The 24029-nt window shown below is 43.1% G+C and overlaps 1 protein-coding gene and 1 long non-coding RNA gene across 2 annotated transcripts in view; both read left to right on the top strand.

The window, feature by feature from the left end:
- xkr4 (XK related 4) overlaps positions 1 to 14067 on the top strand; it is a 36217-nt gene extending 22150 nt beyond the window's left edge. Inside the window, exons 2-3 of the mRNA XM_012827886.3 lie at positions 3260 to 3459; positions 10871 to 14067. Of these exons, the coding sequence (XP_012683340.1) occupies positions 3260 to 3459; positions 10871 to 11850 (1180 nt within the window). The 3' untranslated portion in view covers positions 11851 to 14067. The remainder of the gene's footprint in view (positions 1 to 3259; positions 3460 to 10870) is intronic.
- An 8614-nt stretch (positions 14068 to 22681) lies between these two features.
- On the top strand, positions 22682 to 23187 carry LOC122128834. The gene is made up of 3 exons (XR_006151644.1): positions 22682 to 22725; positions 22970 to 23061; positions 23150 to 23187. It is a non-coding gene; the product is annotated as an uncharacterized LOC122128834 (long non-coding RNA).
- Positions 23188 to 24029: the final 842 nt, after the last annotated feature.

A 24029-nucleotide genomic window follows, 5' to 3' on the forward strand; every position in this document is an offset into this window, starting at 1 on the left:
CTCTGGCGCACAGACGCCCCGAATTGTACACACTGCAGACGAGGAGCCATTTTGGCTCTAAAATAATCCTCTGCCCACAGTGGTGTAGCATTGATGTTAAAAATACTCGCTGGCCCCTGGCTGACTGCCAGCCTCAAATGTAATTTGTCGCTATCACAATGATTTTCCTTAGCTTGCTTTGCATAGAAAGATGTGTTATGCTATTGTGTCGAGGATGCCACCAATCTGGCTCTCGCACAGAGGCAAGGGAGAGTCTTTGTATCCAAAGCAATGTGGAGCTCTGTGCTTATTTCGAATGGATTTTAATTTTTTTTTAAATAAAGCTTCCACTGGTGCCTTTGAGGCTGGATTCATGTCAAACCGTAGTCCACAGCCAACCCAGTGGTGCCACTTTCTTCCGCTGCTAATTGTTTTCAATTAGCCCAGCGTTCGCTGTCCTCTTATCGGCGATTGTGGAGGATTCATAATCAGGTGCATAATTAGTCTCACTCGGTCTTTGCCATTCAAGAGCAGCAACCCGCAGAAAGCAACCCGAGGATACCGTTTAGTAAATACTTCAATTAGGCAGGCTGCAGCCCGAGCACTACGACAGCCGCTCTCGAAAAAAAAAATAGGTCAGGATTTCAAAACATCGTCTATGACACATCTAGAACACTTAATGCAAATGAGAACATCAACGAGAGAGCCGATGTGAGAGGAGTTTCCTGTGACACACAGGGTTTCTGGTTTTTCCTGCACAAATGCACTGAGAACGGTTTTGTTTTTCTCTCTTTAGCCTACCTAACCTGGTAGTTGTGTGGAAATGAATGGAATGGAGCCCTGGTGACTGTGTGTGTGTGTGTGTGTGTGTGTGTGTGTGTGTGTGTGTGTTTGTGTGTGTCTCTGTGTGTGTGTGTGTATGAGGAAGACAGGCAGAAAGAGATAGACACAAAGTAAGAGAGAGCGAGAGAGGTGGGGGGGGGTTTGGATGTGTGTGGAGAAGTGAAAGTAGGACGGAAAAAAAGGTTTGCTCTCAGTGACTAAAATCAAAAGGCAGGCGGTGTCTGGGGTCAGTGTCAAGTGACTCGCTCCCTCTCTCACGTGTTCACTCAGGCCCTCGTCTGGGTTGGAGTGTGAGCGGCAGGAGGCGCCCCCACTGTGCTGAGGATTGATATGAGGGGCTCAGATCAGCTCCGATCAGCTCCGATTATCATGCCCCCACTGGGCTGAGGATTGATATGAGGGGCTCAGATCAGCTCCGATCAGCTCCGATCATCATGCCCCCACTGGGCTGAGGATTGATATGAGGGGCTCAGATCAGCTCAGATCAGCTCCGATCATCATGCCCCCACTGGGCTGAGGATTGATATGAGGGGCTCAGATCAGCTCCGATCATCATGCCCCCACTGGGGAACCAGCACTCCAGCTGTCGAGTCAGGAGCAGAGGCTGATGAGGTGTTGAAACACTTTGACGTGTGGAATGCATTGTCAACAGCAAACTTGTGATAGCTCTAGTCTGACTAGAGGTACTTGCTTAAACATTTTCTTTCAACAGAGAGAAAGAGAGCGAGAGAGAGAGAGAGAGAGAGAGAGAGAGAGAGATATGATGTTGTTGGCTGTTTGCCCTATTATTAAAAGAGGGTAACTGTTTCTCTGAGGTGAGCCTGGATGGGGTACATATAGGTCATCTGGCACAGCACGGGTACCAAAGGCCCCAGATGCCCACAGGTTCGTGCAGGAAGGCCCACAGCAGTCGCCTGTGTGCATTATGCAGATACGAGCCAAAGCTTAATGATGTTCTTAAAATACACTTAACTATTTTCATAAAAAAGACAACCACTTTTATCTATTGCTCTCTGTTATGTAACTCGTATGTATTTTAAGCTTCATGTCATATTTTTCTCTCTGCGTGCTCCTGTTTCATTTCACGGAATATGTAGATGTTGCTGTTGCCATAGCAATCCTTGGAGATTTCAGACCCTGTTACATGAGCCCCTTTAAAAGTCTCACCTCCAGCTCCTTAGATAGTTGTAAAAAGCCTTTGTTATGAGTCAAGTGTTCGTGGCACATATCAGCTTTGCAAATGGAACAATATCTTTGCACACACACACACACACACACATGTCGGAGAATCCAGAGATCCCTGAACACAGAACACCCCACTGATGCAGAAAGAGATCTACCTTATTTAAATAGCCCAAGGTCTGGTCAAATTATTTGGTTTTCTTACAAGTAGTTGGAACTAGACAATTTCCCAGTCTGCAGCGTATGCCATCTAAAAAAAAATTACACTGGTTAGGAGGTTTATGTATTCTATTCCGTTCGGCTCTTCAGCAACAAAGATGTCCATTACAATTGCATTTAAGGAGGATTAAGACGACAAATAGGCGATGTGAGAATAATTAGCCCGGAACAGCTAGGAGCTTCACCCCTTCATTTATGTTCACACTGGAGCACATTATTTGAAGGTCAACACTGGTAATAATGAGAACTGTTACACTAGGTAAAGTATATCTTAATTACTTAAGCCCCATCTTAAACCCTACATGTATCTAGTTGTGACACTGATATCATTGATAATTCATTCATGAATTAATCAGGTGTTGTCCCTCATGCTAGTCAAAATAAAATGGGTCTGAACTACTGAATAACAGCATTTGTGCAGTATTTCTGCATGTTAAATTCAGGTAACAGCATCTGTGGCATAGAAATAAAAGGGAAAAATCACCCAAATCTTGAAATGTATCTTCAAAGTTGCCATCGACAGGGATACACGTTATCCATGGGAAAGGATGTACTTAAAGAATAAAAATGGAAACCAATGTAGTTGCTCGGGCTATAAGCAATCAACAACAGCATGCGAGGGAGAGGTGTCATTTGATTGGCTATATGAAGTACCTTTCGCAAAACTGAAACCAAATGTAGCCAATGATCAGCAGATTATTTTTCACGCTGCCCTAATCCTTGACTATTTTAGTCCTTAACTAAAATGACTAAAACAAAAACTATACTACTACTATACTCCTAACCTATACTAATGAAATAGAAATTATATACAAAATAAAATGAAATTAATGAAACCACTGGTGAAACTAACTAAAACTAAATGGAAATTCAGATTGGATACAGACATATTATCAAAACATCATTCATTCAAATAGCAAAGGAATGCTTAAACGTTATTTTTAACTAAAGCACTTGTCTGTTACTGTATGTGTGTGTGTGTGTGTGTGTGTGTGTGTCTGTGTGTGTGTGTGTGTGTGTGTGTTGGTACGAACAGGTACTTCCACACCATCTACTTGGGCATCCGTAGCCGGCGCAGTGGTGATAATGAGCGCTGGCGCTTCTACTGGAGGATGGTGTACCAGTACGCCGACGTCAGCATGCTCCACCTGCTGGCCACCTTCCTGGAGAGCGCCCCCCAGCTGGTGCTCCAGCTCTGCATCATCATCCAGACGCACAAGCTGCAGGCACTGCAAGGTAATTAACACACACATACACACACACACACACACACACACACACACACACAAACACACACACACAAACACATACTGTACATACACACACACAAAGGCAGGCAAACATAGCTCATTGCACTGACATACCTATGCACACACGTGTTTGCACATACACACACACACACACACACACACACACACACACACATAAACCTATACACACACACACACACACACAAACATACCTATGCATACACATGTATGCACACACACATAAACCTATACATATGTACACACGCGCACTCGTCCACACACACACACACATTAACCTATACACATGAACACACACACACACACACACACATAGACCTATACACACACACACACACACACACACACACACACACACACACACACACACACACCAAGCCTTTCAGATACTGCACATGATCAGCTGTGAGTGCTATTAATATTTCCTTGGTCTTGATTGTCAACGCCTTTGATATTGTACTTCCACCGGGGTAGCGAAAATCAAATAAACTCTTTCGAAAAGCCTTCCTTGCCTGGAACACGGTGCCTTGCCTCTCGCAGGAGCAGTGAATTATGGGTAATTACTGAGCGGCGGTGTGGGTCTGCGAGTGGCGGGGCGGCTGATATTCAGTGCAGTGCAGGACTCGCAGGCTCGCTGCCGGCGTGAACTGTACTGCATGCATCTTATCCTCTGTCTGCCTGCAACAAGGCAGGCTCCTCCGGTGCTTAATGTGCTTATGTGACAGTCCCACTTTCTCACAGTTGTAAGGGGATTTGGACTCCTCTGGCTGCCTCTGTCAACCACTAAGTCTCTGCTGTGTGTGTGTGTGTGTGTGCGTGTGTGTGTGTGCTTATGTATGGATGTGTGCTTGTGAAAAAAATAGGGAGTTTGTGTGGTTATGTACTGTATGTGTGTGTGTATAAGTGTGTTTTTTTTGGGGGGGGGGGGGATATCTTTCAAATGAGCTCATACAAAATTAGAATGTGTTAAATGTTAATAGATCAATTATAAGAGATAAATGATTCATATGAATTCATTTAAAAATAATGCCCTGATGATCCCTTACCGTCTCCTGAAAAGTGCAGACAGCACAGATTAATAGACGGAGATTGATAATAAACGGAAATTGATCTTCTCTGGCCCACCACACACTCCTTTGTCTTAGCTGGGGGAATCGTGAGCTGCTCATCATTACCTGTCTTCAATGACCACCGTATGACAGTCTCACCTGTCTGGGTTTGTTTAATTACTCAGGATGATTGGGCAGGAAGCAGCCACATTAAAAAATCCAGTTTTCAATCCAAAGACTCTAAAATGAGAAAAAGTACATTATGTTAACAAAAGGATTTGATGGCGGTAATAGCTTCTTAGAGAATGTTTTCAACACTGCATTGTTCTCCATAATAATTAATTACCTTATTTATATTTAAAATGTAAAAAAACATATTGTTTTTGAAATTGCTGAAATGTAGGTTTGGTTTGTAATATCTGTAAATGCCATGGAATGCCATTTTTGTCCCTGATCATTTTTTTATTTTATTTTCATCGTATTCTCCTCTTGGACATGCTCCATGACACCAGTGAAACCTAGTTACAGAAGTGACAGCAACAGTTACTTTGACAGGTTAAGTCAGGTCAAAGTCTTCCCTCCTCTCCTCTCCCCTCCCTTCTCTTTTACACTCTCCATTCCTTCAGTTCTCTTTCTCCTCTTAGCAGCTGAGGTTGCCATAGTTACAGTGGTTTTAGCACACGCACTGACAGTCAGTTGGACCTCATCAATCCTCTCTCTCTCTCTCTCTCTGTAACGCTCTTCTCTACTGGCCTGCCAGGAAGCCAAACTGCTCTACCAGAGTCCCACTACCATTTCTTATAAGTGGGCTATTTCTCAGCCTGACTATTTCCTCCAGCAAGTTTTCTCCTAAAAAAGCGTACACAGGCCCAATCATACACAGCGCTTGATGTGAAAGGCTATTGGAATTGGAAAAACCTCAGCTCTACTACTGGGTGATCTCTTTGAGTGAGAACCTAGTATGCTGTGAAGATCACACACACACAATAAAGATCACTATTATTATTATTATTATTATTATTTTTCTATTAAGAAAAGTAATGCCAATCTGTGGGATGTCTTGAGCTGCTGTCGGTCAGCGCTACTTCTTAGCCTGCTGATTGGAGTTAGCTTCTATATTTATTCCTGCAAATTGATCATGAATTCAATTAAGAGTAAATTATGATATGAAAGATCTGTAATCACCATTTTGCTGTGGATAATTAGCTATTTATCTCAGCAATCATATTTTTAAAGCATCCCTAATTAGGATAGGCACATTTTTGTCTGACTGTCGCTTATGTGCTTGATTCATGAAAGGAGCTTATAATTAACTGTGGTTTGTCTAATAAGCTTACTCCACGGTGTCTCTATGAGTAGATTTGGGGTGGGATGGGGGGGGGGTCCCAAGATCCCAAGCTTCCATCCTTCACTCTTATACACTAAGAAGGAACCCACATGAACGTTGTTTTAGTGCTGTTAAAAATGACACATGATCAGATCATTTGGAGCAGAGCTGTCCCGACGTTTCCTTTATTGCAGCCTTGTGATCGCCTATAGGAGACTATAGTGCCTATAGCGTCTATACCATGCAGGATAGCACTGCCCCTCTGAACTGCCACCTGTCTTTGGCACCCGTACATCACCCCCTACCCGTAGCACTTAAAGTCTTATTGGTACCTAAGCTTTGATTTGTCTCCATTTGTCAAATAACCCCTTTGAGGGACTTTGTTGGACGGACTTGAAATGGTTCATTATTTCCCATTCCTGTCAAAGAGAGCCGCTGAGGGTTTCTTCTGGGATCGGCGAATATAGGTGCTTCCCGTTTGAAAAGTCAGAACAAAAAAAAAACCGTGGTAACTTCTATACTCGTGTACTGTAAACTGTGGCTCACTCAAGGCCATGACGTCACAGGAGGAGATCAGATGAGCCATCTGTGGACATCAGAGGGCAGAGCTGAAGCTATTGATGTCATGATTCAGCCTTTGAATCAGTAGAAAAAAAGCCCACAGTCAAATGCAAGGGATTCCACAGACTTGTTTAAGAGGTTCAGGTATGTCAGTAAGAGTCAAAAAATGGATTTCCCCTAACGCTATTCCCCATACGCCCCTAACGTCCTACAGTCATCTGGCTCCATAAAAGTCTCTGCTGTGTTGCTGCCTCCAAACTGCTCTCTAGTGGGTGTCAGGCTCTGAATGCGCTGCTCTAAAGGACCTGTTAAGGCTGAATCCCCCAGGTGAAGGGCCTGTGGGCCACACTGCAGTAGCCATGTGAGCGCTGGGCTGCGGCAGCGAGAAGCGGTGGCGGCGGCGGCAGTGCGTGTCCCCGTTCACCGTCCCGTTAGCGCTTGTGACGGGGACCCTAACCAGACAGGTGTCCCCCGGTGACTAGTGCACAGACCACGTGCAGGAGGAGGTAGGAGGAGGGAGGAGGAGGGAGGAGCTGGAGGTGGAGCTGCTGTGGTTTACGTAAGCCCTCCTTCTTCCCATGTCACCTCTCTTCCTCCGCCACCTCCATGTCTCCACACCTCTCTCTCTCTCTCACTCTGTCTCTCTCTTTCTCTCTCACGCTCTCTCTCTCTCTCTGGCTGTTTTACTTCTCCCTGTCACTCTGCTCCCTCCTTCCTCTCTCCCGCTCCCTGTCTTTTCCCTCTCCTCCCCCCTCCTTCTGTGCTCTTCCCCACCCCACCCCACCCCACCCCACCCCCACCTTCCCCGAAATTACTGCAGCCTCTCTGAGCAGTAGGGGAATGACATCATCGGCTGTGTATCACACAGCCCAGTACACATTCACACACACGCGCACACACACACACACACACACACACACACACATATATAGAGAGGGAGGGAGGGAGGGAGAGAGAGAGCGAGCGAGCAGCACTGGATCCACGACAGGTTCCCAGGGTGACTGTCTCCTCAGGATACAGTGCACGTGTAAGAGGGATGGAGGGAGGGAGAGAGTGGGAGAGAAAGGAAGAGAGAGGGAGGGATGGAGGGAGGGAGAGAGTGGGAGAGAGCAAAACAGACAGAAAAGGAGGAAATGAAACAGAGAGAGGGGGGGGGAGTAAAGATGCGCCCATTCTCATGTTGACAGGGAGTGTGGAGAAAAGGGCTGAATGGAGCTGTGGGCAAAGCAGCCGCTGAAATAAGAATTACAGCGTGCCTCTGCCAGTTAATTATCCCACTTCACAAAGCAGTCATTAAAACGCCCTCCTCACCATCTACCACCTAATAGGCTGAATTCAACCTAAGTGAGTTAAACAAACATATAAATACATCACTGGGAGAAAGGGGAACACATAAATTAACTTTGCATGCTATGTGTATGTGTGTGAGTATGAAAGATACACACAGACATATTATGATAATCATTATCATTATCATAAAATCATATCTTTATCATAAAAACACACAATACTTAGCATACAGTACACCTACATACAAATATGTGCCCATGTACAGTATGTATAGATTATGAATGCATACACGTACACATATAGATTCAGACATATGATTATCATTATCATTATCATAAAATCATATCATCATCATAAAAACACACAATACTTAGCATACACCTACATACAGGTATGTGCCAATGTGCAGTATGTATAGATTATGAATGCATACACGTACACATATAGATTCATGTCACAGAGATGCAAGTACGTTAGAATAGAGGCCTAATAGAGGTAGGTCGGCAGAAAGTCATCTTGATCTTAAGCGTGACTTTGCTGATTTCAACTCAATTCTATGGCTGCAGCCACTCAGACACTAATCAAGACTGATTTCATGTCATCTGCAATGAACTGCCTGCCCAGTCATTCCTGTCTGGCTCTGCTGTCCTCCAACATAGAGACAAGGAGGGTATCAGGAGAGAGAGACAGACAGAGAGGAAGAGAGAGGGAGAGAGAGAGGGCAGAGATAAGAGGCACAATAAGAGGGAGAGGGAGAGGGCAGAGAAAGACACACAAGATAAGAATGAGAGGCACAGGAAGAGAGAGGGGAAGAGACAGACAGACAGACAGACAGACAGACAGACAGACAGACAGACAGACAGACACAGACAGACAGACAGACAGACAGACAGAAGCACAAGGCAGAGGCAAAGACAGGGAGAAAGAGAGAGAGAGAGATTTCCGCCAAAACCTATTTGGCGTGAGCTTTGAAGTCAAAGTAATTAGAAAGCATGAGAGTCAGCCATATGTTTAAGGCTGATAGCAAATGTAATTGACTGTAATGGTCTCAGATTTTGAAAGGGCAGGAGGGAGGCAATAACTGTAAATGAAGTTAAAGTTTAGCCTGTGCAGACTATTGACTCTGGCTCACAAGGCCCCCTGTTGTATTCCGCCACATTTGGAGGACATTACACACAAATCGAGCTCCAAAGACAGGGTACTTTGGCAAGGGAATAATTGAATATCGTTCATATTGTTTCAGAGTATCAGCATCTCACAAAGGCCTCTACTAATATGATGCCTCTAACTTCACAGACTATATTGAATGATGTTGAAATCCACTACCAAACTCCCTCACTATTCATGTTTGTTTTTAGCATAGTTATGTCCCTGTCACCATTTAAAGGGTCACTACATCATCTCTTTCTTATGGCTTCTCTTTTCATGTAGGACATTATTTTACTATTGCAACCAATAAAGACACAAGAAAGATAATATACAGTGAAAAAAGTACATGTTTTCCTGTGTTCTGAGGAGCTATTTTGCTAAATGAGTTGAAAAGTGCAAAAAAGCAACTTTTTCACAAACTTATTGGCAGAGCTAGCTAAATTGAGAATTTGATAAGCAGTGCTTAAATAAGTAGTTTAATAACAACTTTACCTTTGCCACAACATAAACTGAGGCTTGTTCTTCAGTTCAGGGAACGTACTCTGAGTCCTTATTAATGTCTGAGTCAGACTGCGATGCAGTGAGGGGGAGGCTGTTTTTACTATGCTTGTTCTCTGTGAGATGAAAGGATCTTGGGAATCAATGGAGTCTTGGTGATGCTCTCATTGTGCCTGCTCATTGTCTGTTTATTGTGCGCTACTCCAGACAGAGTAGTAACGTTATCGATTCAGGGTCTTCTTACACGTCCTGACCGTCTGAAATAACTGTGGTTTTATTCATCACAACGCAGTGCTGAGAAGTCTCTTGATAAAAACACACTGCTGTGTACCATGCAAAATATCTTTGTATTCGGCTGTCTGAAATACTGGAGCTCTTCTCTACCGACGTCACATACCTCTTAATATCACTGTTCCCCAACTTGTGTGTGTAGTAGCCGGAGAAAGAGTGTGTTTTCCCGTTGAAATGGCAGGGTGTGGGAGTGTGTGACTGCCACTGTGAGTAATCTGTGCGTCCTCTTCCTGTGATACAGCAGGAAAATGGCTCGCTCATTCCCTACTAGAGAGCCATCACTCAATCATCGCTGCCTGCACTTAGTAACCATGGCAGCCGATCCCTCAAAGAAGCCCGGCGTGTCTATGGATATGTGTGTGTGTGTGTGTATGTGTGTGTGCGTGCGTGTGTGTGTGGTATCTCCTGGGCCCAGCCATAACTCCCCCTCTTTAACACTCCACCTCAAGTGCAAGCTGCTATTAACAGGCACCCACCCACCCCTCCCCCATTCTGTTGTCACCGACAACACAAGAGCAGTCGTGTGGTTTTATGGACTGAGTTCTGGAAGGGGAGGGTAAACCAGGAAACAACACAAGACAAAACTAACAAGATAAAAGAAGTATCTGCATGCTATTGAGGTTACTCCTCTAAGATACAGTATGATGCTTGAGTCCTACTCCGGTTTCAAACTGCAGTGAATGCGCTCTGTGTGGTGACTCAGCACACTCAGAACATCAGGGGGCCGGAGGAGAAAAAAAACCCAACATAATCTTAATTACCATGTGGCCTGCGTGAAATGCATGCAGGAAGCAGGGACACTGATTGACAATCCTATGCACTGCTCTTTTCTATTAGCCTTATTCAAACCAGCACCCCCACGGAGTCATGAATACATGGAGGCTGAGTTATAAGGCAAGGTTATTTCTGGGCTGAAATCAGCCATTCCTATTATTTGCTCCATTCCAAAGGCATCTGTCTATTTGCCTATTTGCCTAATAAAAAGGTTGAGATATAAAACCAATCAAGATCAACAAAAACGACAAAAGACAGTTGGGGTCTGTATGTGTGTATTTCTCTTCTCTTGTGGCTCAACTGGTAGAGCAAGGTGCAAACCAAGATCATGAGTTTGATTCCTAGGAAACACAACATAGGCTACTGATAGCACTGCATATCTGTACTGTATTCCCCTTGGATAAAAGTGTCTCCTTAATGACTTAATGTTCTCCATGCAGGTATGACAGCGGCGGCCTCCCTGGTCTCCCTGGCCTGGGCCCTGGCCTCCTACCAGAAGGCTCTGCGCGACTCCCGCGATGACAAGAAGCCCATCAGCTACCTGGCGGTCATCATCCAGTTCTGCTGGCACTTCTTCACCATCGCGGCGCGCGTGGTGACCTTCGCCCTGTTCGCCTCGGTGTTCCAGCTCTACTTCGGCATCTTCATCGTGCTCCACTGGTGCATCATGACCTTCTGGATCGTGCACTGCGAGACGGAGTTCTGCATCACCAAGTGGGAGGAGATCGTGTTCGACATGGTGGTGGGCATCATCTACATCTTCAGCTGGTTCAACGTGAAGGAGGGTCGCACGCGCTGCCGCCTGCTCATCTACTACCTGGTGATCCTGCTGGAGAACACGGCGCTCAGCACGCTCTGGTACCTGTACCGGCTGCCGGCCAGCACCGACGCCTTCGCCGTGCCGGCCCTCTGCGTCATCTTCTCCAGCTTCCTCACCGGCGTGGTCTTCATGCTCATGTACTACGCCTTCTTCCACCCCAACGGCCCGCGCTTCGGCCGCTCCGCCAGCCTGAGCCTGGACGACCCGGCGGGCGTGGGCGCCTTCTCGACGCTGCCCACGGAGGGCGCCACCAACTCGCTGCGCTCCAACCGCGGTGGCGTCGCCGGTGCCGGTGGCCAGACGCTGCTAGCCGGGGGCGACAGGGACGGCAAGTACAGCGAGCGGGACGGCTGCGTGCCCGTGTTCCAGGTGCGGCCCACCGCCCCCTCCACGCCCTCGTCCCGCGCGCCGCGCATCGACGAGCACGTCATCAAAATAGACCTGTGCCGCAACCGCTACCCGGCCTGGGAGCGGCACGTGCTGGACCGCAGCATACGCAGGGCCATCCTGGCCGTGGACTGCTCGCCCGTGCCCCCTCGGCTCCAGTACAAGGACGACATGATGGTGCAGGAGAGGCTAGAATACGAGACCACGTTGTAGCCCCGCACTCTCCTCTCCCCTCTCTCTCCATTTACCCTTCTCTGAGGCTCTCTCCCTCAACCACCTTCTCCCAACCTCCTCCCTCCTCACCCTCCCCCGACAGGATTACAATTAGGATGGAGCACACTGGGATTTACAGCAGGACTGTGTGGCAATAAAAGGTACTTGCTTTTCCCAATACAGGTCACTCCAGCGTTCATCCATGACGTTGATTGTCATGGAGGGGAACTCAACAACAGGAAGAAGAAAAAAGAAAACAAAAAACGGGGCAGAACTTATTAATTGACAAAAAATATCAATATTTTCTAAGCAGATATTTTGTTTGGTTTACTTGATTGGCGTGGATGTGTCTGTGTGGATGTGTCTGTGTGTGTGTGTGTGTGTGTGTGTGTGTGTGTGTGTGTGTGTGTGTGTGTGTGTGTGTGTGTGTGTGTTTGTGTGTATACTTAGTTTCTACTTTTCTTTTTTTACTGGTCAGGGAATACCTTGTTTTCTAAATGGCCATTGCGCTGATAGACTACAGAAAAAAACCACAATCATCCTCAGTGTTGTAAACAACATCCACTCTCCACAAGTGAACAGAGTATAAAGTGTCAGTCGTGCAGTTATGTACTGTTTCGCTCTAATGCCCAATGCAAGCGAAAACGGACTAACTGACACAGTGTGCATTTTAACTATGCTAAACAGCCTCCAGCACCATTTCCAGATTCTGCCCAGAGACATTTTGGCTCAACTTCCATGCATGCTCACACTCACGCACATAGATACACTAACCCACGCAAATACACAGACACACACACACACAGGCCTTTCCCCTCATCATTCTGTGTGCACTTACCAACATGCATACCAAAAACATCAGAATGTTGATTTACTATGGCCACCTGTTGTTTGGAGGGAACAGAGGACCAAAAATGTTATGTTCTTGGTACAGTGTGTGTGTGTGTGTGTTTGACTCCTGTGAGTGTGCATAAGTGTGTGTGTGTGTGTGTGTGTTTGACTCCTGTGAGTGTGCATCAGTGTGTGTGTGTGTGTGACTACTGGTAAATGTGAATGAGATGTCCTGACAGGTGAAACTGGCAAACTGAGCCCACGTGTCATCAGCAACCTCATCCCAGTGCCAAATGCTCTCGGTCTCTTCACTGGACCCTTGTGAACTCTTCACTGGACCCTTGTGAACTCCTGCTGTGTGGGGTTCCTGCCACTGACTGCACTGTACATAGGAAAAGACAGGGCAGAATTTCTACTTGAATCCTGTACAAAACAAACAAACAAACAAACAAACGACGTGTGAAAGGGTGTGGTCGTTTCCCACCTCATATCAAGCAACAACATCAAAAGAAAAGAAAAAAAAACTAAAACGGGGAAAGTAAAAACATGGAACAAGAAGAGGTGGAATGTGAGTGGAGAAAAAAGGCTGGAGGAGAGACACCTCGTCTTAATCTCGCCTGGGGGAAGGCAACAGGCCAAGAACTTCACTTAACCAACGCAAAAACACTCACAGGCAGCTCCCACTCCCGGTCCAGCCTCCGAGCTGACGGCTGCCATCTGACCACTGGTTATGTCTACCGATCTGGACCATGACACAGACGCGCACACACAGGTGGACTAAGAATAGGAGTGGATGTGGACAGTTAATCACAGGCAAGCAGATGACTGGACAGCCAGCCGGACCAAGGCAACAAGCTCGGATGGCAAAAACTAAACTACACCACACTTACACTACACTTCACTGAAGTGTCAGGTGCAGCCGTTGTGTCCCTGAGATAAAAGATAGTGTCCTCTGTTCTTGGAGTGCTACTCTGGTTACTCTCGGGACACATACACATGTATGTGTGTGTGTGTGTGTGTGTGTGTGTGTGTGTGTGTGTGTGTGTGGTGTGTGTAGTGTGTGTGTGTGTGTGTGTGAGAGAGAGAGAGAGACAGAGAAAACACATGCAAATGCCCCTCATAGTGGATACTGACTTCACTTCATCCAAATGTTCAGCAGTTACCCTACAGCCTTCATCTGTTCCTCTGCCTTCATCGTTCACACCAACACATAGCCAGTTCCCATGTCACAAATCGCTGGCGCCAGTCTGACCCACTCTGCTGAGGAGGTGAAAGTCCATCCTCTTTCAGTCTGCCAAAGTATCTAAAGTGTGTATGCTTCTCTCTTTCCTTTGCAAGTTAGTAGCGCTTTATTATGTGATTCCAGTGTGAAGGGTAGAAAACACAAAAGATGAGGGAGAGAAAAAAAAAGAAGCACAATGTTGGTGGCATGAAAGACATTAGGCCACAGTGATCCTGTAAATGTCCTGCGGTGACTTGTACTGCAACTTTTACAAGCAGGAGATGTGTGTGTGTGTGTATGGGGAGGGGTGGGGTTTAAATGGTACTGTAAAAAGCAGCTAGATGTGCCTGTTGTGGTCTGTGGATTCTATCACCATTACATGGTTTAGAGAAAGATCGGACAGATGTTACTTCAGGCTCAGATGCTTCTGACTGAAGTCTGCAACCAAAATGTACTTCACTGTTAACTCAAGTCCTTTGCCTTTTCATATGAGGTAGACCGTTTCAGTTTAAATCCCGCTGTGCCATTGAACTTTACAAAAGACATATCTTTTACTAGATGTGCAATTAGTAAAAAAAACAAGCTTATTTACTTTACTTATTCATATAAATAGTGTTTGGTGTAGTCTTTTGTTCATGTTTTTATCCCTACAACAATCAATTGTCCAGATCAGGCACATTAATCTAGACACCCAGGATTGCTGCACTTCGTCAATCAGATTGACCCAAGCACAGATAATTCAAATGTTATCAGTAATTTGCTTTAATTTCAATTCTTTTTTTTACATTTATTCTCATTTGTTTGTTTCAGTGGACTTAAAAAGTTGTTTCTCAAGATAGACAGTGCCGTGGCCTCGTAAATAATGTGGTACTACTGCGCACAGGAACATGCAGGAGAAGATGTTGACTTGGAGCGGTTGGTGTGAAAGGAGTCATTTGATCTCTTCCTTTAACGAGGATTACTCACTAGCAGCCGGTCAGAGGTCAGTTGATACTACCACTGTCTGCCAACGCTCATTGCATGGAAGGGGTTGGGTGGTGGGGTGGGGTGGGGGGGTGATGCAAGAGTAACCAGCTGGATGCAAATTGGGGTTAGTGTTTTAGACTCAAGTAGGAATGATCTTGTCTTGACTGCATATTTGGATCATCGTGTTTTTGTGTCAGATTGTTACGTCTTGTCTTATTTGTTAAGGTTTCCCCACTGAAGCTTCCAACTGTAGCACAGACACCAAAGCAGTCCTGATAATCCTGAAAAAAACACAAATTTGAGTGTTGAACGAACTGGATTGAGTGGTGAAAGAAACGAAATTGCATACCATGGACTAGCATGGACTATCACTGCTTTTATATAATGAATATTGGGTTCATTTCATTTGTGTAGCATACAGTACTACTGTAATAATAGAACATTTTAAAATACACAATTTATGCCACACATTTATCTTAGAAAATCAGATATTCAGCAAGAATATGACTCCTACGAACCTATGATCATTAATCAGTTTACCATGTAAGAATGTTGTACTGATTTTTTTTTGCTGTGGCCAGTGGTATATTTGTGTTGGAAGGTTTAGCATTGGCACCACTGCGCTCTGGATCTGCTTCTGAATGTCATTACTGCGATCTCGGCATTGCCTCTCCAAGCACAACATCTCATACATAATGCACTGAAATCTCATTTCCAGTGTCATCCTGTGAGCCCTGCCTCACACACTCCTGCTGATCCTGCTGGACTGCGTGTCACGATGCCAAGGCCAAAGATAGCCTGGGCTTTTGTTTTGGATCCATGGTGATGCAGTGTATTCAGTGTTCTGTGAAATTCAGCCTTTTTCAACCAGTTTGTGATGTCGGTTTGTTGAGTTAAAGTAGTCAAGTATAATCACTGGTGGATGGTTAAATGTGCACAAGTGTTCACAGTCAGTCTAGGATTTTGTATTCACTCAAGATATGAACCATAAATTGATGCACCATCAGTGACAGGAATATGTGAGCGTGCTCACCCGAGTCTGTAGTAAGGCTGCTGCTCTGTGCACTGCTGACAGAAATGATAAGGTACCCTGATAACAGACTGGGCGACCCATATTTCAATAGGTCAAGAAATCACAGAAATGTACAAATGGGTTCAGTTGATGTTCATGCTAAGTCTTCTTTGTGTTTTTTTTTTTTGTGTGTGTTGCCATATTTCTGTCACGTTTCATGGTTATCTATCATTTCCATTCCAGTGCAAAATTGGTGCATATACCTACCTCAGTATGGTTTGTTCAGCAGAACACTGTTCACCTTCAGATGACTGTGTATATGTGTGATCATAGCATATCTCTCTTCTGTGATGGAGAGTATACTTCAAGGGGAGAGTACGTGGTAAAGGCTTCAAGCGTGCAGTGGTGTTGAGGGATCCCATTTTATGATCAGGTGGGCATCAGTGAAACCGATATCGATGAGAGGAGACCCCCCCTCACTGAATCAAAGTCAGGGGGAGAGCACTGATTAACATTGTGGGGGGGAGAGCACTGATTAACATTGTAACCATCTGAGCTGCTTATCCAAGTTTAGTTTGCCTTAAGAAATGTGTCTGCACTTGTGTTGTCTGATTTACAGGGACTGCATGACCTTCCGAGGCCAGTAGGTTTAGAGTCAAAAGTGGTGTGACAATGATATCCCTGGTCTTAGTCCACTCTTGCTTTATCCTCTAATAGAGTTGCTTAGTCACTGTGCTCATGCTATGGTCCTTCCCCTGGGATAATGACCATCTGATCAGCGTTGACTGTACGCAGAGCCCACAAACACATTTTCAACCAATTTGAGCTTTTAGTCACAGTTTGGCATCGGTCACAGTCGTGTCTAAAAATAGAGCCATGCACTATTCACACTGAAAGCAGAATGAAACATTTACTGTGTTGGTACATTCTTATTTATTCAGACGATTTTGAAATTTCATTTTCATATATGTTATGATATAATGGTAATAGAATAATGTTCATGAGAAAAACCCTAAAAGACAACATTGCTACATTGTCATTATTTGCTTATTTCCATAGAAGATTATGGTTAACTGATGGCTATGCTAGCTTGAACACTGCATTAGTAAAAGCACAGTAATTCATACATTTGGGAGTGATGGTTTTCTGTACTTTCTGATCTACGGTAATAGCATAATGTACAGACGTACTTGGTATTTCAGTTGCAATGGAAACTCACAATAACAAATTGAAAAATGGCTATTTAACTGTAAATAAATGTATGCAAATGTACATGTTAAAAAAAGAACATTCCTCTCTAAGTCCTGATTGTGAAGGGTGTCTATTGACTAGAGATCAGCGCCACAAGATGGCAGTTACATATGATGTAATACAGATTAAAATAGTGTGGTGTATGTGATGTACCTAAAAGACGAAAAAAAATGCAAAAATATAAAAAAAACTGTTTATTATTGGTCTTTCGAGTAAGTTGCATTGTGTGATGAAAGTCTGAAGTGCTTCAAATGCATTCAAATATGTTAATCGAATTTTATTGTAAATTAAGTAAAATCAAAAAGAACATGACATTTTTGTATATATTGGATTTTTGTAAATTTTTATTTGATTCTAATGCAACACAAAGTACCAAAATTCATTGAATAAAAGTACACTGTGGTCATTTTCTCAGACTCCTGCCCAGTTCATTGAGGTTCCACGCTGTTACGCTGGAAAGGCTTCCTGGATGCTGTGCCATGTATACCTGCAGAGTAATGCTGCTATGCGGTCGAAGTACAGTGCAAACCTTGCGTGAAGTTTTGTGCTTGAGCCATTGGGCAGAGAGAAGCTTTATTTGGGAGACAGGAGGTCAGCTGGGAACACTGGGAAAGAAACACGTAAAAAGAAGCATTATAGTGAGGCTGAAATCGACCTTCTGCTGGAAGAGCAGATGCGGGCCAAAACATTGTTTCGAAAGCCTGTCTGGTGGCGTAATGGCAAAAGCAAAGTATGTGACATGGTAGTAGACACGAAGTAGACCGAAGCCCCAGCGATGTAATTGCATTCTTCAATCACTGTCTTTCACTGATAGCCTATGACTTACAGTTCATATAGAGCAGTACTGTAATAGTGGAAACAACTCTTCAGGAACAGTAACATCTATGTATGCCTTCTATAAGAATACTTTTCTTATTCAAGCATATAACTTCATTTGTCTGTCCAAATACAGCATATTTCTATCTACAGTGATCTAAATTACTGTAAGTTAGGTTTTGAACTGAAAGTTAACTGTTTTGAACAGAGTATCTAAAGTTTAGATTCTAAACATTGCGAAAAAATGCTGTAGTTGCACAGCGTTTTGCTGGTAGTGAACATTGACTGGGACAGGTATCCATGAATTTTGGAATAAGGTGTCATTGACTACATTTGTATCTTAGCATAGGGGCAAGTATCCACAGTTTGGTTCACATGGTCTACTGGTATGCTCGATGTGTTAAGGGAATGTGTACATGGTATTGATACAAGAGTTAAAATGATTGGAAAAAACTGTAAAAACAAATCCATACTCACAGCAGTTGTCTCAAATTCTTCTATTAGCAGACTAGCTTGACTGCAAAAAGAAAAAAAAAATAATATCCAAACACTTAAATGGGAAAACAGGTGTTTCTACCACGATAGCGATAAGTTATGATGTTCTTATACCTGCCATGATGATAGACACAGGAAAGAGGGGACAACACAGTGTGTGTGTGTGTGTGTGTGTGTGTGTGTGTGTGTGTGTGTGTGTGTGTCTGTGTCTGTGTGTGTGTGTGTGTGTGTGTGTGTGTGTGTGTGCGTGTGCGTGTGTCACCATATGAACTAGACATATCCAAACCATCGGTTCAGGCTATTCAGGGTAAGGGACAGGGACCTTTTCCCACAAGAAAGAGGTAGAAGTTTGCATATTCGAAGCATTTATCTTCCTCCTTTCTCAAATTGTCCTCCACATTCAGCATGTTAATGCTAATTCAAAATAGGTGAAAACATTGGCACATTTGCTTTGGAAGTTACATGGCTTGATAACTGTAAATGTACCTAGTTGTTAAATGAATGTGAATGCTTTGTGTGAAGTTGAATGTGGACAGAAAATATCTTTGTCAACTGTTTACTTACTCTGAGTAGATGACATTTGTATATTGGTGTGAGATTTTGGTGAAAGTTCAGATGACACTCCATATTTCATGGGAAGGGTTTGAGTGACAACATTGCTACCTCTCATTATGTGACTGCCACTCTGTCTAAGAGTTTTCTGGTAAGATCATCGCTACAACCCATCAGGAATGTTAATCAATCTTTAAAATGTGTTTTGCAAACGCTGTGTGCGTCAGTGGATACCATAGAAGGGATCCAGATAGGTTAAGGCAATGTTTCTCCCTGTAGCCTTGCACTACAGCTTGCCTGACCTTCAGAATAGAACATCATATCTCTTGTGCTGTTGTTTTCACTAGTCCTAAAATGGTCTTTTTCTGAATTTGTAGTTGCTGTGTGAAACTGAGATACACCATCTAAGTCCCTTCAGTGGTATAATTGCAGGTTTCTCGGAAACTCTGGAGAGAGCCACAAGAGAGATGGAGAGACACTGCAGAGAGAAACATCACAGGGCTCTCGCAAGGACACCCATTTGTTCAGGCTAAAGGCCTTTTTAAAATGTTAAAGTTATTCTTAGTTATTGGGCATTAGAATCTGAAATAGTCAATTACACCTTAGACCTGGGACAGAACGATTTAGTTAAAGGACTGCAAAAAACTCTGGCCTTAAGATTTTCAGGCAGCTTCAAGGCAAGCCTTTTTTAGCATCTTAATTTGACCACTAGAACTCATCATCGTCATTGCTAGATAGCTAATTTAGGCAGGCTACCCAGCTAACATATCCAGTATATGTCTGGACAGTATCACCAAGAATAAAATCCTTGTGTCTCCTATTTACTGGAAACCTGTCTATACAGAGTAGGACGTACAGGATTCATCCTAATCAATCCTAAAACGTGAGGTATCCTATATGTACAGGTGCAAAACAAAGGCCTTTCAATCTGGACTCATTCCAAAGCAGTAACTGACCTTAACACCTGAGAGGTTGTAGACAGGAATAACTGTGTTAGTCCACTATCAGGGGTGTTGTGTTGAAGACTGACAACATCAGTGAATAATGTTCTACACATGAAAGAATGAGAAGGAAATTGATTTAAATCACATTCCACTTACCAGGCCTCTACCAGCCAGGAAGAACTCTTTAAATTCTGCCTTGAAATGCCTTTGATACAAAGGGTTGTACAGTCAACAGTGAACTGCAAATCATCACAATAATAAAGAAGCGATATTCTTACCTGTCTTGAAAAGGTATGAGCACCATGTGCAATACCCGCGTGTGGTGAGGGGTGATGAATGCAAAGGATTATGGTTAATTGACTTAATTTAACTGGTTAAAAACAAAGTTGATGTTCCGTTTGCATCTTTAAAGACCTAATTACATTCCTTGTGGATGACATAGAAAGCACCACTCTTGTTTTGTCATTTTGATTAGCATTTTCTGTACATATATGACATGTTAGTGTTCATGTCATTGGTTAAAAAGATCCCGATTTTATGGATATTCAGAACATTATGTGATCTTGGTGGTTACATTACATTGTGTTTTTAGCCACAAAAGTTTGCAGTTCTGCCAAACATACAGTTGGGAGTGTACACTGAAAATTAAAACAAAAATCTGTGAATGTTACTCAAAATAAGACCTCCAGGTCTATTTCTTAATGCTGGTTTCCCAGGCTGTCTGTTGCTATTACCTGCAATTAAGTTACTTGGGAGCCAAAGTGCTGTTAATAAAAATGAAATGAAACATGAAAATGAAAACATCAGGTTTTGGTCTATCGGATTTTTCGGCTGTGCGTAACGAGAACCTGCATCCGCAGTGCATACACCCTAACCACACCCGCCTGCTCCTGAAGATAGCGACTTTCACGCAAACCCGCATTGAGAGCAGCGTACTCATTCTGCCCTCAGTGAAAGTGTCGCAGGAAGAACCTATGAGGGGACACATGACCTTACTGATGCAGTGGATACTTTCGGGATAGGTTATCACGTGCGTCACATTGAAATGTCATACCACAGTAAATCAATCATTGCATTAAAGTTCTCCTGACTATTACTGAGATGTGCATCGGAAACCTTCACATTTTAATTGACTTGTCTTGTGCGTCCGTTTGCCGAGCACCATGTTATCATAGTTGTCTCACTTTATCATATAGTGACGAGTAGGCGACGGTTCATCTTGTAGTCTGTATTATCTTAGTTAACAGTGATAAGAAGCTGGAGAAGAGGCTTTTCCTATCTGAACAATCATGTTTCGTTTGTTGACGTCTGAAAAATTGGCTACATTATACACAGTGGTGGAGGAAGTACTGAAGTTTAGTACTTAAGTAAAAGTACAAGTACCCAGGAAGATAAAAGTAAAAGTAAAATTACTACATCAACAATCCTACTCAAGTAAAAGTAAAAAGTACTTACTTTTAAATTTACTTTAAGTATTAAAAGTAAAAGTACTCACGCAATGGGTTGTCTCTCAATGTCTAGGCTGTGCCATTTTGATAAAGAAATAGCTACTGGTAATAAATGCATCTACAGATGTCACTACTAGTAATAATTATAAGCAACAACATTTGTTAATTGGAAAGGTTGGTGTAGGCTACTTATTGTGCCTACCATCTGTAATACTGTTCACACTATATCTTACAATTCTGCGGATGACAAGTTATCTACCAGGGATTATTTGCAATGTTAATACCATTAAGCCAAACCAATAAAGACACCATGTGATATCTTTAAATCTTTTATTTAATTATAAACGTGTAAAAAAGGGAAAGATGGAACATAAAAAACAAATGTGATTGTAAAACTGGACAGAACAAGGCACGCTAGCTTGACATAGCTAACCTACCAGCTTTATCTTACCACTACGTTAAATATATAATGAAGGTCCAATCATGTTTTTTTTATGCTTTTCGCTAGATAACATTATAATATCATGTCAGTAAACGAATTAAATACATATATCAATATTCAAAAGTCAGGGACATTAACTTAGCCTAGCAATCACTCTGCTTACCTCGATATGTATACTTTAAATTTGAGGGCGAATTATTGAAGGCTAGCAACTCCTTTTTTTGAGGGAGACAGGAAACGCATTGAAACCTCCAGGAGTCATTCTTGGGGCCTTTGAACTCGAACATATCTTTTAAATAGGGCCAAGGGTGGCTCATATCAGAGGGCTCAGTTCAGGCCGACTCTGGATCCATGTTGAATAGGCAGTAGTCAGGCTGAATGTTCAACTATAACAGGCAAAGCTACCGCTAGTGCTGCTGCCAAACGCGCACTCTGATATCATTGGAGTTGATAGAGCCACCTGATTGGTTTAAACTTCCAAAACAGCAACGCAATCCATAGTTTTGTGTAGGCAACATTTTGGCGAAACTATGTTCATAAAATGTAACGAGTAACAGCACATATTGTAGAAATGTAGCGGAGTAAAAGTATAGATAATAGCAAAAAAATGTAATGGAGTAAAAGTAAATGTATGCACTATTATTTTTACTTAAGTAAAGTACAGATACGTAAAAAGTAAAAATACTTCGTTACATTCCACCACTAATTATACAGCACATCATGAACTGGAAATAAACACTCCGGGGTGAAACTGCTTTTCATCGTGTGATTGGTCAGATATGTTCATAGATGTATGGTCTGGGCAAGTTTCACTTTCTTATAAATAGACACATGTCATCTTATACCGAGCGACTTCAACTCCTCTGAGGACTTCAAAACATCTCAACATTTCAGTAGTAAGTATGCTTTCAGTGCTTCTTGAATCTATAGATCTTGTACTCTTCATTTCTCATCAGTAAATGCAGTATTATACTAGTAACTAAGTATTATACTACTTACTTCCTCTAATAGCATTAACAAGATCACATATTTTAGAATTGATTAATGTATGCTTTATCCAGCATGAGGGTAGGAACTGGAATGTGTTAAATGAATGATGGACTTTTACTATGAAATTAACGATGGGCATTTGTTCTGTAGGCACAATCAGCATCATTCCCCTCATCATCGCCATGGCTGAATGGACAGAGTGCATGAATTTTGGCATTACTATTGCCAGGCAAGCCAGCAAGGTAGGAGGTCACATTCCCTTAATATGGTGTTCAGACTGTTATAAGTGTCTGTGTTTGGTGTAATGACTTATGCACCACGATATTATAGGTCATTCTGGAGGCATTTAGAGCAAAAAAAGATGTGAGCTCCCCGGCTGACTTGGTGACAGAAACAGACCAGAGGTAGGAGAAGATGCTCATCTCCCGCATTAGGGAGAGATATCCCACGCATAAGTATGCCTTATTCTGGCATTAATCATATTCTGACAGAACAGTAGTATGACTTCCAATAACTAGTGTTCTAAAATGTCACGCAGATGATAAATGGCAAAGTGCCTGCCAAGTACTGTAGATGATAAACTTCCTATATAAACATCATTCACTGAACATGTAATCATCAGTGAGGATTCCAAAGGTTTGGAAGGAGTAAACTGAGGATCACAAGTTGGACTATGAATCTTCTTGAACTGTGGAACTAGATCTTTTCATAATGTTACCAGGCACCAGTGACATGTGTGTTGAGTGTGCGGTGCCCTTGATATGACCACACAGGTTAATTGGGGAGGAGTCAGTGGCTGCAGGTGAAAAGCTTGATCTGAGCGATTCCCCTACCTGGTTCATAGCCCCTATTGATGGCACTGTCTGCTTCTTTTACCCACTGAAAGAACAAGTCTGTTGAATTTACATAAATTAAGTATGTACGTCGGTTGCACGCAATAAAATCAGTTTTGCCAACATGAATCTTTCATTGAAATATACTGAACAATTTTACATTAGACACACATGATTTTATTACACAATTTAATCACAAAGCTGATGGAGATAACTTCAAAACACTGTTAATGACTTCAGAATATATTAATCAAGTGCCTTGTATTACTATATACCTTGTATGAATCATATGCTTATGTAAGCAGGAACATGGCTTTTCTGTGTTTCTGCGTGTGTGTAACTTAGATTATTAGGTGCCACTTAGTCTGCATATGTAC

The sequence above is a fragment of the Clupea harengus genome, chromosome 25 (assembly GCF_900700415.2).
Source record: "Clupea harengus chromosome 25, Ch_v2.0.2, whole genome shotgun sequence".
In the NCBI taxonomy this organism is placed as follows: domain Eukaryota; kingdom Metazoa; phylum Chordata; class Actinopteri; order Clupeiformes; family Clupeidae; genus Clupea; species Clupea harengus.